This window comes from Kryptolebias marmoratus, linkage group LG3 (genome assembly GCF_001649575.2).
Source record: "Kryptolebias marmoratus isolate JLee-2015 linkage group LG3, ASM164957v2, whole genome shotgun sequence".
Classification (NCBI taxonomy): domain Eukaryota; kingdom Metazoa; phylum Chordata; class Actinopteri; order Cyprinodontiformes; family Rivulidae; genus Kryptolebias; species Kryptolebias marmoratus.
In genome coordinates this window covers 136523-148056 of record NC_051432.1, presented here as the reverse complement: position 1 = coordinate 148056, position 11534 = coordinate 136523, and the positions used below count along the sequence as shown (strand labels likewise).

Below are 11534 nucleotides of genomic sequence, written 5' to 3'. Positions count from 1 at the left end.
TTTTTTATAATTTATTTATTTTTTCGTCTGGTGTATAGTCTGTAAGACAAATTATACATTTATCTATTTTTTTTTCTGTATTGCTTATACCATTGTTGATTTAACTACCATTGTGATTGTAAATAAATAGCTCTGGATTTGCGTTTCTTTTAAATTCGTGGTTGCTATTATTTTAATTACAATAATTGAGTATTTGTGACATTGTATGATAAATTACATGCACTATTGGGCTCATCTTACCCACTAAAAAAAATTATTTCGTTAGTCCTCAGCATTGTTTATATAGCCCTGTGCCTTTAAGTATACTGTAGCAAGATGGCGCCGCTTTCGCCGCATCTCGGCCCGAGCCTTCAAAGCAGCGTGTCATGTCTATCCATATAAGTCATTGAGCCAACCGCCATTTTACTTCCGGTCATGCTGCGTCACTTCCTTTCTAACCAAGCTGCTTCTTCTCGTTGCTAAGTAGCGACCCACCGTTGCCTGGATACCGACTGACAGCGGCTCTGCTCGCTCCGTACGCGTCACCTGTAGTCGATAGTTTTTTTTTGTTTTTTTTACTAAAACATGGCGAACGCTCACCGGACGAATGTGCTGGTTACTTCGTGTTTGAAAACGCCGGTAGACCCTCACACCAAAGCGCCGTTAGCGTCCTACGAGCGGGGGAAAGTCCTGCTGTACGCGGCCACGGGCCAGCCGGACAACCGGGACTACGATAAGGAGGTAATAGTAATAAAGAAGTCAAATACGATACAACTAACTAAGCATTACAGCCTTTAAACTGACACAAACTCTAACAGTTCACATTTCGTAGTAGATTGCTTTGACTTCCAAAACAAATAAATACAAGTTTGTAAGCATAAATCAAATCCACGAGTTTTTCCATGAACAACTGTAAAGTATTTAAACCCATCCCTCCAATCCTACTTACCTACCTCAGTGAAAAAAAAAAGATGCAGCTTTTGTCTTGAAGGTATTTTTAGTCCAGACTAAGTAGAGGAGAGTCTTAGTCCGGTCTGGTGGCTGTTTCGGGTCACTCTGTGTCATGGAAGGATTTGATCTGTATAATTTGTTGTCCTGAGTACTTTGGGATTTCCCTCTCCACTAGATTACAGAGGTCACATTCAGTTGATAATCCAAAACTTTTATTTATCCCCTGCACAACGAGATGCCGTGCCTTCATGTAAGAAAGCAGCATTTTTTTTTCTCCATCGCAGCGAAGCTCTCGATAGACACCCTGAGAGGAGATGCTGTAATAAGAGCTGACACCTGATTCGGAGTGTGTGTCAGCTCACATCTTTCCCTTTAAGATGCCTTTTGTGCTCCGCCATATGGCCTCTGTCGCTGCAGAATAATAAGATTAGTTCTGTAGGAGCCTTAGTGCTGTAAAGGACATGGCAATGAAAGCCAACATGTAAGTGACTTTCCTCTCACTTTGATAAAAAAGGCGCATTTCATATTAAATAGCAGTACTGTTGCCATACGTTGCCCAAGATCAGAACAGAAAAAGCCCACTGAATTTAAGCTCTGTGTGACCTTTGACCGCTTCAGATGGAGTACGAGGACTCAGGGTCTGATTTCTGTGACGAGGCTGGCCCTCATCTGGGGAGCGGTTGCGGAGAGCGCCTGGACCTGAGCGAGCTCTTCTTCTCCAACGAGGAGTACTACGGCAAGCTGGACGAGCTGAAACGGGCCCACCGCCACACCATGGCGGAGCTGGAAAGCATGTATGAGCAAAAGCTGCGGCTGAAGTCCGGGGAGCCATTCGGTGCGACGAGGCTGGACAGGTGGGCGGCTGTTCTGACAGATTTGGGATCAGGATTTGTTGTGCTCGGTGTTTTGTTGTTTTATGCTTTTAACACAGACGCACTGGAGACAAATCTACGTTTATACTGCAGCCAGACAGCCGAGCGCTGTTACAGTCCTCTTCTGGAGCTTCTCTTTACTGTCAGCCACTGCTGGAGGTGACGGTGGAGCAGGAATGGTTTTGTCCATGTCTGTGTTCACGTGTTTGTTTGTCTGTGCTGTTAGCAAAACATCTCCCGAACCACTGGATGTAGTTTAATGAACTTTTCAAGAAATGCTCGCTGGATTTACGTCTGCAACCGATGAAGCCATTTCAGTTGAAAATGGTCGCTACAGCCGATTAGGAAAACAGAAAAGTCAGGATTTGGGATTTCTTCGTGTTTTTGTATTGGGCTTATTGTGTCTTTTGTTTTGTGTGTCTTCATGTTTTGTCTTGTCTCTGTGCTTCTGTCATCGTTTTGTAGTCACCTCACCTGTGCCCACTTCCCCTACTTACCTCCTGTTCTTAAAACCTGGTCATGTCCTCCACTTGTCACTGCTCCGTTGTCGCTTCATGCACTGTCTGGTTCTCTCATCTTGCCTCTCATGCTCGTGTTTGGTCTGGATTTTGTTATGTTTAGTTTTGCTGCCACGTCAGCCTTTGTTTTGTTTTTATTTTATTAAATTGGTTTCTTTTCTGGAAACCACAAGTCTGCGCTCTGGGTTTGCCTCACTCTCCGCCGCACCTGACAAGAAATGGCTACAACTCAGCCAATGGTAGCTGAGTGTCACTCACAACTCATATTCCAAGTGCTACACGTCGCACAACATCTTCGCTCAAAACCTGAACGTTAATTGCTGGGGTTAACCCCGTTTGTCGGCTAGCAAAACATCTCATGAACTGGTGAATCGTCCCCTGTGAGTGCTGATGTGGTATAAACGCGATGCATTCTTTATCAAGCCGAGCCGAGTAGAGTGGAGTAGAGCTGGACTTCCGAATTAGGGCCCGTGTAAAAGGGGCAATAGTCAGTTTAGCAGCTATTGAGCTCAGATTGGACGTGGTAGTAGCTGAGAGTCATTGACAACACGTACTCTGAGTGTGACATCTGGGGATTATTGCATGTGACTGTTCAGCATTACTGTCAAGTTCTCTTGATCTGTTAGTCTTTGAGGTATTGGCTAAAATTGATTAGCTGTGGCAGCCATATTGAGTTGAACTAACTCAATTAGTTAAATAGTTTTAAGAGTAAATCCAATGAATGTTCTTAAAGTTTTTTTTTTAATTCATACAATCAATCAATCAATCAATCAATTTTTATTTGTATAGCACATTTCAGCAGCAAGGCATTTCAAGGTGCTTTACATAATTAAAAAACAAAATAAAAACAGCATGTGACAATGAATAAACAGTAAGAAAGAGAAAAACATCGAAGACATCAAAAACCCGCACTCTAACCCTAATTTAGCCATAAGCAACTCTAAACAGGTGGGTTTTAAGTTGAGATTTAAAGGCACCCAGTGTTTCAGCTGTTTTACAGTTTTCTGGAAGTTTGTTCCAAATTTGTGGTGCATAGAAACTGACATACAATAGTTCATGAGATTTTGTAAACTGACAAACAGGGTTAATGCCAAAGTTTTAAGTAATCATGCTGAGTAATGTGAACCACTGGTACTTTGTGTTGGGAATGACTCTCAGCTACAACCACACCGAGGTTTAGCTCTGTATCTGTAAAACTGACTGACTTATAGCCATGTTTGTGTTGGCTAATGCCTTTTAGCTATAGTGGCCATCTTGAATCGGGTTGATTCCAAAAGGTAATCAGTTGTAGATGTACATCCAATGATTACTTCGTTTGATTTCCATTGAAATCTGTTCAGTTGTTCATGAGATATTTTGCTAACAGACGGATAAAAAAGCATATCCACTCACAGACAAAAACATTATCACCTTCACGCTTGGTGGCAGGCAGTAAATTTAATAAAAATAAAAAAAAAACAATGAAGAAAATGGGAAACAAGAATGTACTTGTCCTCTTCTAGACTGAATGGTTTGCCATGGTAATTTTTTCTTTCTTTTTGGTCAGACCTCCGTGGACAAACATGAGCCCTGCAGCTTCACGCCGCCGTTTGAGGAAGTCCCACTCTGCTGTTGAGCTCAGGTGGGGCTCGGGGCGGTCAGACTCCTCGGATGAGAATGAAGGTGGCAGCAACGATGTGGAGAAAGGCCTGCTGTTTTCTCCCAAAGAGTACATCAAGAATATGTGGAAAGACTTCAAGGTGTCCCCTCACAACCACCACCTGTCCTCCTCGTCTCTGCACAGCCTGCCAGCTGACCAGAGACCACAAAAGAGAAGAGGACACAAAGACAGGCCGCAGGAGAGCAGAAAACACAGAGTGACCGTCCCCAAACCCTTCCATATGACGCTGCGTGAAGCTGAGCGTCAGAAACATGGCATGAAGACGCGCTCTGAGGTCGAAGTGGAGAACGCCGAGCTGAGGAGGCAGCTGGAGGAGCTGACTGAGTGTCAGAGGCAGTTCCGTGCCAGCCCCGTACCTGCGCACGTTCACCTCCCACTGTACGAAGAGCTGCAGGAGCGGAATGAGGAGCGACGGCGAGCCGCGAGGGAGCAAGAGCAGCAGCAGCAGCATCTTCGCGCCGGTCGGAAGCCCTTCAGCTTCTTAGAGAGGGAGCGACTAAAGAAGGAGCAGAAACAGCAACGGCAGCAGCCGCCTGACCAGGAGAAGGTGAAGCCTTTCAAGGCCAAGCCTGTGCCGAAGTCAGTGTACGCAGCTGCATCAGGGGAGCAGATGAAGGAGGAGCAGCTGTATCGGTCTATCAAGATCCAGATGAGGGCCGAGGAGATGCTGCACAGTGCTTCGATGCCTCCCAGCATGCTCTCACGGCGACTCAGTGAACGGAAGAAAACCAAACGAGGGGCCACAGGGGAGGATGGCTTCTCCTACAAACCACAGATCAACAAAGAGGTTCCTGATTTCAACGCCACCTACAAGCGCTTCCAGAAACAGCTGGAGAAACGAAAGGAGGTGAAGCCTACAACTGCATGCGAGCCCTTCGAACTGAGGACGTCGCACATCTTGTCCCACCGAGAGCGCATCCTGGCCGACATTGAGAAGGACCGGAGCAGCCCCCGCATGCTGCGCTGGCCATGCAGCCCCGGGCCTGCACGGACACCCAACTCGAGCCTCTGCTCGTCCCTGTCAGGGAGCATGGAAGTCCTTCCCGCCAAAGTCACAGATGCCACTAAAAAGCGCCACGAGGCTGTGAGGTACCGCATTAGGACCCCGAAGGCTTCCACCATTGTAGTAGAGCTAGTCAGAGCCTCAGAACTCATGTGTCCTGTTTAGACACTATCTGTATTTAAGATCCTGTAGAACCAAATATTCACAGAACTGTTTTCCCCCAACATCCCTGCTTGAGTTCTAATAACCCAGATTCACAGCCTCCCTACCAAACCTCCCTCCTCCAAACCTTCCTCCTCATGTGACCAAAGCTATCTCCCCTGAGTAGAAAGGTGCTGGAGCAAAGGAAGAAGGCTGAGGAGGAGGAGGAGAGATGGAAGGAGAAGCAAAGGCAGAGGGAGAAGAAGCTGCAGACGGTCGTTCTGAAACGTGCCCAAGCCAACGACCCCCACCTGGCGCTCTCCCAGACCCAGAACAGCAAACTGAAAGAGTTCAGGTAGCCTTAAAGCAACAAACAGGAGCTGCTTTTCTTTCTTAATGTTGCTCAATTACATTCCCAAGTCCAAAAAAGTTGGGATGTTGTGTAAAATGTGAAACCTGTATTTTATTTTCTTATTTACAACGGAACACGGTAAACATATCAAATGTTTCACCTGGGAAATTGTACTATTTAAAAAAAAAAAAAAAAGAAATTTGTATTTTATGGCACATTTCAAAAGAACAAAAATCAAGGCCATCCGTGAAAAAGATTTGGATGGGAGCATATGTTGTTCTGAAACCTGTATATACTGTCCTGCATTGATGGTGCCTTTCCAGATGTGTAAGCTGCCCATGCCAGTGGCAATAATGCACCCCCATACCATCAGAGAGGCAGCCTTTTGAACTGTCTGTTATGACAGACCAGATGGTTCTGCTCCTCTTTAGTACAGAGGCATCTGTGGTTTCCAAAAACATTTCAAATGTGGACACATCTGATCACAGAACAGCTGTCCACTTCACCTCAGTCCATTTGAAATGAGCTTTGGTCCAGAGAAGACAGCAGTGTTTCTGGATGGTGTTCACATGTCTTCTTCTCTGCCTGATAGAGCTTTAACCATCATGTGTGGGTGGTACAGTGAGCTGTGTTTACAGACAATGATCTGTCCATGCAGGGATGTCCTGAACAGAATCAGATCTGTTTTTAATGCAGTGGCCCTTGAGGGCCTGAAGATCACAGCCATCTAATACTGACTTTCAGCCAAACCTTTGAGCTCAGAGATTTTTGCAGTTTTTAAAAATCTTTTGATGATATTATGATCTCTAGATGATGGGATATTCAAAGTCTTTCTGCTGTTGAGGAACATTATTCCAAAATGGTTCCACTATTTTTAGATGCAGTTTTTCACAGACTGGTGAACCTCTGCCCATCTTTACCTCTGACAGATTCAGCCTCTCTAACATGCTCTTTTTGTACCCAGTCCTCTTACTGACCTGCTGCCAGTTAACCTAGTTAGTTAACAAAATGTTTCTCTAGCTGTTTTTTATTCATACCACATACTTTCACAGCCTTTTTTATGTGTTGCTACCATCAAATTCAAAATTATCCTAAAAAAAAACTATGATTTCTGTTTACTCTGTTCCATTGTATATAAACTATGAGTTTATGAGATTTGGGCATCATTGTATTCTGTTTTTATTTGCATTTTACACAACGTCCCAACTTCGTCAGAATTAGGGTTGTACAACTTTTCCAAGTCAAATGTTATATGTATGTTAAGATAGACTTCAGTTGTCATTTACGTTTTAGATTGGTCTTTTATTGCAGTGCTGAGAAGCTAAAGGTTTGAGCTTCGGGGAAAGACGTGAACCACGTGTTCTTCTTTTACAGGAAACAGGACTTTCAGCGCAGGAAGGAATACCAGCAGGAAATCCAAGAGATGCGAGCAAGAGTGAAGGGAAGGCCGCTGCTGTTGGAGCAGGTCGCTCAGGTGAATGTTGCTGTCCCTCATTTTCTATTGTGGAAACTGTGTTTCCTTGTGACCACTCCCTCTCATCTAGAGACGATAAACTGATCCTAATCAGACTATAGCCCCCCAAAAAACACATTTTAACGTGTGTACAAGGTATATAATATACAGTAAATGAGCATGGAAAAGTGTATTTTTTGCCCGTGTGCACAAGTCTAGTTTGAATTTTGGGATGGGATCTGTAAGAAAGTAGAAATGAAAGTTAAACTAATATTTTTACTATTTTCTTTTACTTTGGGCTTATAATATTTGAAAGGAAGGACCCATAATAGTACAAAAGAATACGTTAGTTTGACTTTATATCTCAATATTAGTAACTCATCATGTTATGATGATAAAAACAAACACTTCATGTGGAGAAGCAATGTTTTAGTGAAGCTAAGTCACAAAAAGAAGAAGCAAAATAAAATATTAAGAACTTTACAAAGCAAAAAATTACAAATGATTGAAAATATGGGTTTCAGTTTCTACTCACACTCAAAGAAAGAAAATGAGTGATCTTGAAAATAAATAAGACAGCATTACCAGATTTACCAATTTCTTTGCTGTGTTTGCAGTAAAAGCTGTGTTTTATTCAGCCTGTTTTGGATTTTTCAGTGGAAGTCGATTTAAAACAACATTTACGAACAAAAGTTTTGCTTTTTTTTTTTAACCAACTTTCAAACTTGTTCAGCTTTAGAGATATGAGCTCTCTCTAGTGGTATCCATAGGAAATTGCAGTATGCTGACATTTACAGATTCTGGTTAAATAAACTTTAATTTAAAGCAGCTTCAAATCTGACAGATATGTAGTTTGCATACATGTGTTATTCTTGGTATTCTTACTTGCAGTGTGAGGGTAAAAACTTTGTTGAGACTTTAATAAAACAATATATTGTTTTATTTTTCACATTTGTCATAACAGTGGTATCTGAAGAGCTAAACACGGTGAAAAAGTTTGAGAACTACTGAATTAAAAGATTAGAGCTCTGTATTCCTCTACCAAAATGTGGGAAGATTTATAAACATGACAAAAAAGCAGAAGTATTGAGTCTTCAGTGTAAGGCTTTAATTAGTTTATCACTAACTGCCTGTTGTTTATCTAAACCTGAACACTTTGTGAACCGGGGCTTTGGTGACAGAGAAATGCCAAACAGGCAGCAGAGAAGCGCTACATCGAAGCCCTGCATGGATGTGACGTAACCGAGGACTTTATCAGCAGCAAAGCAGCCGCATCAGGATCCAACCGCAAAACCTCGCCGTCCGGAACCAACAATCAGAGGTAAACCCAGACCTGACATAGATTAGGGACTGAGAAAATCCACCACTTACTGTTACCATTTAACCAGCTGAACAGCACAAACATACACCCACTGTATTGTCCTGTAACCTTGCTGCCTCTTGGCCAGGACTCCCTTGGAAAAGAGGTTTTTAATCTCAATGGGACTTTCCTGGTGAAATAAAGGTGAAATAAAAGAAAATAAATAAACTGAGGATCGAGTCGCTGCATTAGCTAACATGTGAAAGAACATCTGTGTCCCGGGAGGGTTTAGGTGTGTCAGTGTTGGTTCAAAGGGCTATTTCAGCCATTTTGAAGTGGTTCTTTCAGTAAAAGTTATGAATATTTAATTGCTTAACTATTGTATAGAGCTATTTAACAACCTAAATACGTGGCCAATTATGGAGAATTTTGCATTTATTTTTCCAAGCACAAATAGTGGCAGCGGCAGCTAGCTGTAACACTTCTGGTGCAGCCTGGAGTTAAATCCAGGGGCGATTTCACAATATTTATGACAATGCAAAGCTGATGGAAGTGTAAAAGTTTCAATAATAGTGTTTATACGAACCGCTATAAAACTTTGAGGACTGGAGACGACAGAATCCACTTTGGAAGTGGGTCTGGTGAGACCGTGCGTTCATAACTCATCAGCTTGGTCTGAGTGGACCCGCTTCCATAGCAGGTTATGCTGTCCTAAAACAACTCAAGTCTTCTAAATTTCAGAGCAGTATATAAATAAACTTAATGAAACTTTTACATTGTTGTTATTTTGTCAGGAAAAATATGAAATTCTTGTCATATTTGACCAATAGAAGTGCTATAGCTACCTGATGCTGCTATTTGTGCCTCCAAATAACTACAGAATTCCATGTAAATAATGGTGGAATGAAAACGTGATAGCGGTGTAAAGGCTTATGAAGACAAATTTGAAAGTACTGCTTAGAAATTTTAAAGATTGGAGCCGTTTCGAGATGACTGCCATCCATTTTAGCCTTGGACTAGCCGTTAGCTTGTCAGTCCTGTCAGGCTGAAACTACTTCTCCAAACTGAGGCTGTTCAGAACATATTAATTGTTCATGATTTTTTTAACAGAGCACCACTAGACAACAAAATATATCTTTAAGACACAGGCTGCAAAAACCATTTGATGTTTTTCCCCCACACTGGGTGCTCTTACCTGGACCATCACACTTCTGCTTAAAGACGAGTCAGATGAACCATCAGTGAAGACATACAAAGATGTACAAAATATGAAATAGTAAACATCTCTGATTGCTGAAAAGACAGGAAAGTGTACTAGTTGTTCAGGTACAGTGAGAATATTTCTGTAAGCAGAACAACTCTGATGGTTGTTTTGTCTCGTTGATTAGCGTCCTGGAGGAAGTAGAATATGAACCTGTTCTCTACAAGAAGGTCTTTCTGGACGATGAAGACACTGATGAGCCCGCTGAGAGGGCAGGAGGGAGAGAGGAGGAGGAGGAGGATGACAAGGCCTCATCGAACCAGGAGGATGAAGAGGACACCTGTGGTCATCACGCTGAAGACGTTGATCCCCAGTACTCTGATGAAAGTTACTCAGATGATGATGAGATTTACTCAGGTGACAGTGAGCGTGAAACTGACACTAAACAGCAGGAAGCAGGAGAGTGATGCTATCAACCATCAGTATGTGTGAATGTACCTCCACGTAGAGGAGGCTGAACACAGCAAGACAGAAGAAGAATGCTTCTAGTTAATGGAGTTTTACTGTGTAATTGTCAAAATTGTAAGTTTAGAGTTTAAACTGAAAAATGATTGGTGGACATTATGTGATGGTTTTGGGTTGTGTCTGGAATGTCACTGTTGCTATTTTTTTCTGTATTCCCTTTGGAAATGATTGTAAGTTACAATCATTTAACTGCAATTATGTCAAATAACTAAGTTATGTACCAGTGATAGTCGCACAGTCTTGTCTTACTAAAAGCTGTAATAATGGATCTGTTCATTCCAAGCATTGCAGTACTTGTACTGTTTCATAGTACTCTAATAAACCATAGTACATTCATATTGTCACTGTATGGCTCAGATACAATAAAACTGGGAGAGTCTTCTTGATCACTAAAGGTAATAAAACCTTAGAATAAAAGAAAAACACTTCCATTCACAGAATTGTACTTCAGGTGTTACAAGAGTTCAGAGGGTTTTTTTTTGGACCAGGGATAAAAGCTGTTGGGTCTATTTGTCCTATGAACCATCTGTCTGATGGCAGAAGGTTAAATACACCCTGTCCAGGAGGAATGTGTTACAAGCTGAATTATCGATAAAAAAGCATCCTGACACGGTTCTCAGGGTGCTCCAAATAGCTCAGCACTGTGTGGGGGGCAGTAGAGATGATCTGTTTGCTCTATAAGTGAACTGGCTGTGCAGCGGCGTCTGGTAAGAGGCAGGCCTCCATATGGAGCATTTATTTCTGCAGGGAAAGATGTCAAACACAAAAATCCTTTGGGTTTTGAAGCTACTAAGAAATATGCTGTTTAAACTGCTTTTTGTCTGTTTAGTCTGACAGCTTTTTATTTAAAGTGACAAAATGTCTCAAACACAAACAAGAGAAATTACATTTTCTGCAGAAAATGCAATGTTAGTGCTAAGTGCTGAAAGCTAAATATAGCAAAAGGCTAGGTAAAAACTAAAAAAACAGAACACTAGCTAAAAACTATAAGGAGGAAAAAATTAGCTAAAAGATAAAAAATAAGTACACTAACTAAAAAAACCCCAGTGGCTTAAAGTAGAAAGAGGCTAGCTAAAAGCTAAATGTAACAAAAGACTAGCTAAAAGCTACATGTAGTAAAAAGCTTGGTGAAAGCTACATGTAGCAAAAGTCTATCCAAAAGCTAAATGACGCAAAAGGCTGGCTAAAAGGTAAATGTAGCAATAGGCAAGCTAAAAGGAGCAAAACACTAGCTAAAAGCTCAAAGTAGCTAAATGGTAGCTAGAAGTTAAAGGTAACAAAACACTAGCTGAGAACCAAACAAAGTAAAAGACTTGCTAAAAGCTAAAGGTAGCAAAAGGACAGTTAAATGGAGCAAAACACTAACAAAAGCTCAACGTAGTAAAAAACTAGCTAAAATAAGCAAAACCGTAGCTAGACGCTTAAAGTAGTAAAACACAAGCTAAAGGCTAAAAGTAGTTTTTAGTGTCAGTTTTGCTACCTTTGGCTAAAACTGCTGTTTTTGCTCTTCTAACATGGTAACTGTTATGTTTGTCTGGTTATATTTAACTGTTGCATTTGCCTTACTTTTTGTAGAAAT

General features: G+C 41.8%; 1 protein-coding gene across 1 annotated transcript; it reads left to right on the top strand.

The window, feature by feature from the left end:
• The first annotated feature begins 316 nt into the window (after positions 1-316).
• fam161a (FAM161 centrosomal protein A) lies at positions 317-10293 on the top strand. The gene is made up of 7 exons (XM_017433744.3): positions 317-720; positions 1549-1784; positions 3867-5069; positions 5312-5479; positions 6851-6950; positions 8111-8250; positions 9618-10293. The coding sequence occupies exons 1-7, from the start codon at positions 565-567 to the stop codon at positions 9895-9897; spliced, it is 2283 nt and encodes a 760-aa protein (XP_017289233.1). The 5' UTR covers positions 317-564; the 3' UTR covers positions 9898-10293.
• The last annotated feature ends 1241 nt before the right edge of the window (positions 10294-11534 follow it).

Coding starts and splice junctions, on each gene's coding strand:
- fam161a (XM_017433744.3), top strand. CDS start 565: ATGGCGAACGCTCACCGGACGAATGTGCTGGTTACTTCGTGTTTGAAA. Junction 5,070..5,311: donor AAGCGCCACGAGGCTGTGAG/GTACCGCATTAG, acceptor TCCCCTGAGTAG/AAAGGTGCTGGAGCAAAGGA. Junction 6,951..8,110: donor TGTTGGAGCAGGTCGCTCAG/GTGAATGTTGCT, acceptor CTTTGGTGACAG/AGAAATGCCAAACAGGCAGC.